Source organism: Charadrius vociferus, unplaced genomic scaffold (assembly GCF_000708025.1).
Source record: "Charadrius vociferus isolate BGI_N301 unplaced genomic scaffold, ASM70802v2 scaffold32, whole genome shotgun sequence".
NCBI classification, from domain to species: Eukaryota; Metazoa; Chordata; class Aves; order Charadriiformes; family Charadriidae; genus Charadrius; species Charadrius vociferus.
In genome coordinates, this window is record NW_009647856.1 from 6,484,045 (window position 1) to 6,485,233 (window position 1,189).

Sequence of the window (1,189 nt, forward strand, 5' to 3'; positions counted from 1 at the left end):
GAGAGTAGGTGGGAGAGCAGCCTCCAAGGCTGGACCTGGAGCAAGGTGGCACGCTACCTTCCTCCCACCTTCATCCTCCTCAGAGCTCTTACTTCAGTCTCCACCTCCCTGCTCTCTCCTGGTCAGAGATGAGTTCCACCAGGGAAAGGGGAAAGATGAAGGACAGCAAATTCCAGCAGGAGATACCCCACCCCCCAGCAGCATCTGCTTCACAGAGGAGGGCTTGAAGGATGAACTGACTGTCACGCCAATGGCACGAGCGAGTCTGAACCACGACACAGGGGGCCTGACGCCCGCTTTGCAGAAGCGGTGAGGTTCTACAGTGTAGTGGCAACAGGGACATGTGCAAAGATGATGAAAATCATCTTCTGAACTGTGCTCCAGGTCTTAGTTATGGGGCAGTTTTCAGTCCCTTAATATTCTTCTCGAATGTGTCAGTTGATGCACTCACGGTGTTAATTAAGGCAGAGGAGAGTGTGCTAAGGACAGTGTGTATTGAATATGCCACTTTGAAGTGTATCCCAGCTTCAGAGGAATACCAAGCCTTTACAGCTTATTTTTTGCAACCTCTATTTGCAGCTGCCCATTTGTTACCCTTCTTCCCTCTCTCCCTACCCCAGGTTTCCCGTCCGGGCATTTTTTTTCCCCACTTCCGCAGGTGCTGCACTGCAATTCCTTTTGCTCCTTCCCCTCTTTTCTTACTCAAAAGCCCCAGACCTGTCCCAGAAGGCTGGACAGAAAGGCCACCCAGCAGGACACCCTGGCTGGGTGGGGATTCCATGCAGTCTGTTGACATCCCAGATCTCTATCAGCCCAAATGAGGTACTTGGGAAACACACTCTGCCACCGTGTTGGGGTGACAGTGGGGCCATAAAAATCTCTCCAGACTGACTCATGGAGGGATGAGGCGAGCTCTGTCAGTCTCCTTAGAGACAGGAGATAACGAGAATATCCGTGCCGCCCTCAGCTGTGCTCTGTGCCCGAGAGTGCCACGCATTGCTCTCCACGCAGGGCTGATGAAATCCTTACAGCTCAGTAACCGCTGGCAGAGTAGGGGGAAGAAAATACGGGAGGGGTTGGAGGAACGTGCAAAATCATGTGCTCAGCTTTCCCCTCCAACGTCCCAGCCGCCGGCAGGCCCTCCCATCTGCGAACTCTGCCAGCCCTTGGCTCCCGGCAGCGTTTCTGC

At 53.8% G+C, this 1,189-nt stretch overlaps 1 protein-coding gene across 1 annotated transcript in view; it reads left to right on the top strand.

Moving 5' to 3' along the window:
• The first annotated feature begins 250 nt into the window (after positions 1–250).
• Positions 251–1,189, top strand: part of PHYH (phytanoyl-CoA 2-hydroxylase) — a 14,727-nt gene continuing 13,788 nt past the window's right edge. Inside the window, exon 1 of the mRNA XM_009883007.1 lies at positions 251–309. Within this exon, the coding sequence (XP_009881309.1) occupies positions 251–309 (59 nt within the window). The remainder of the gene's footprint in view (positions 310–1,189) is intronic.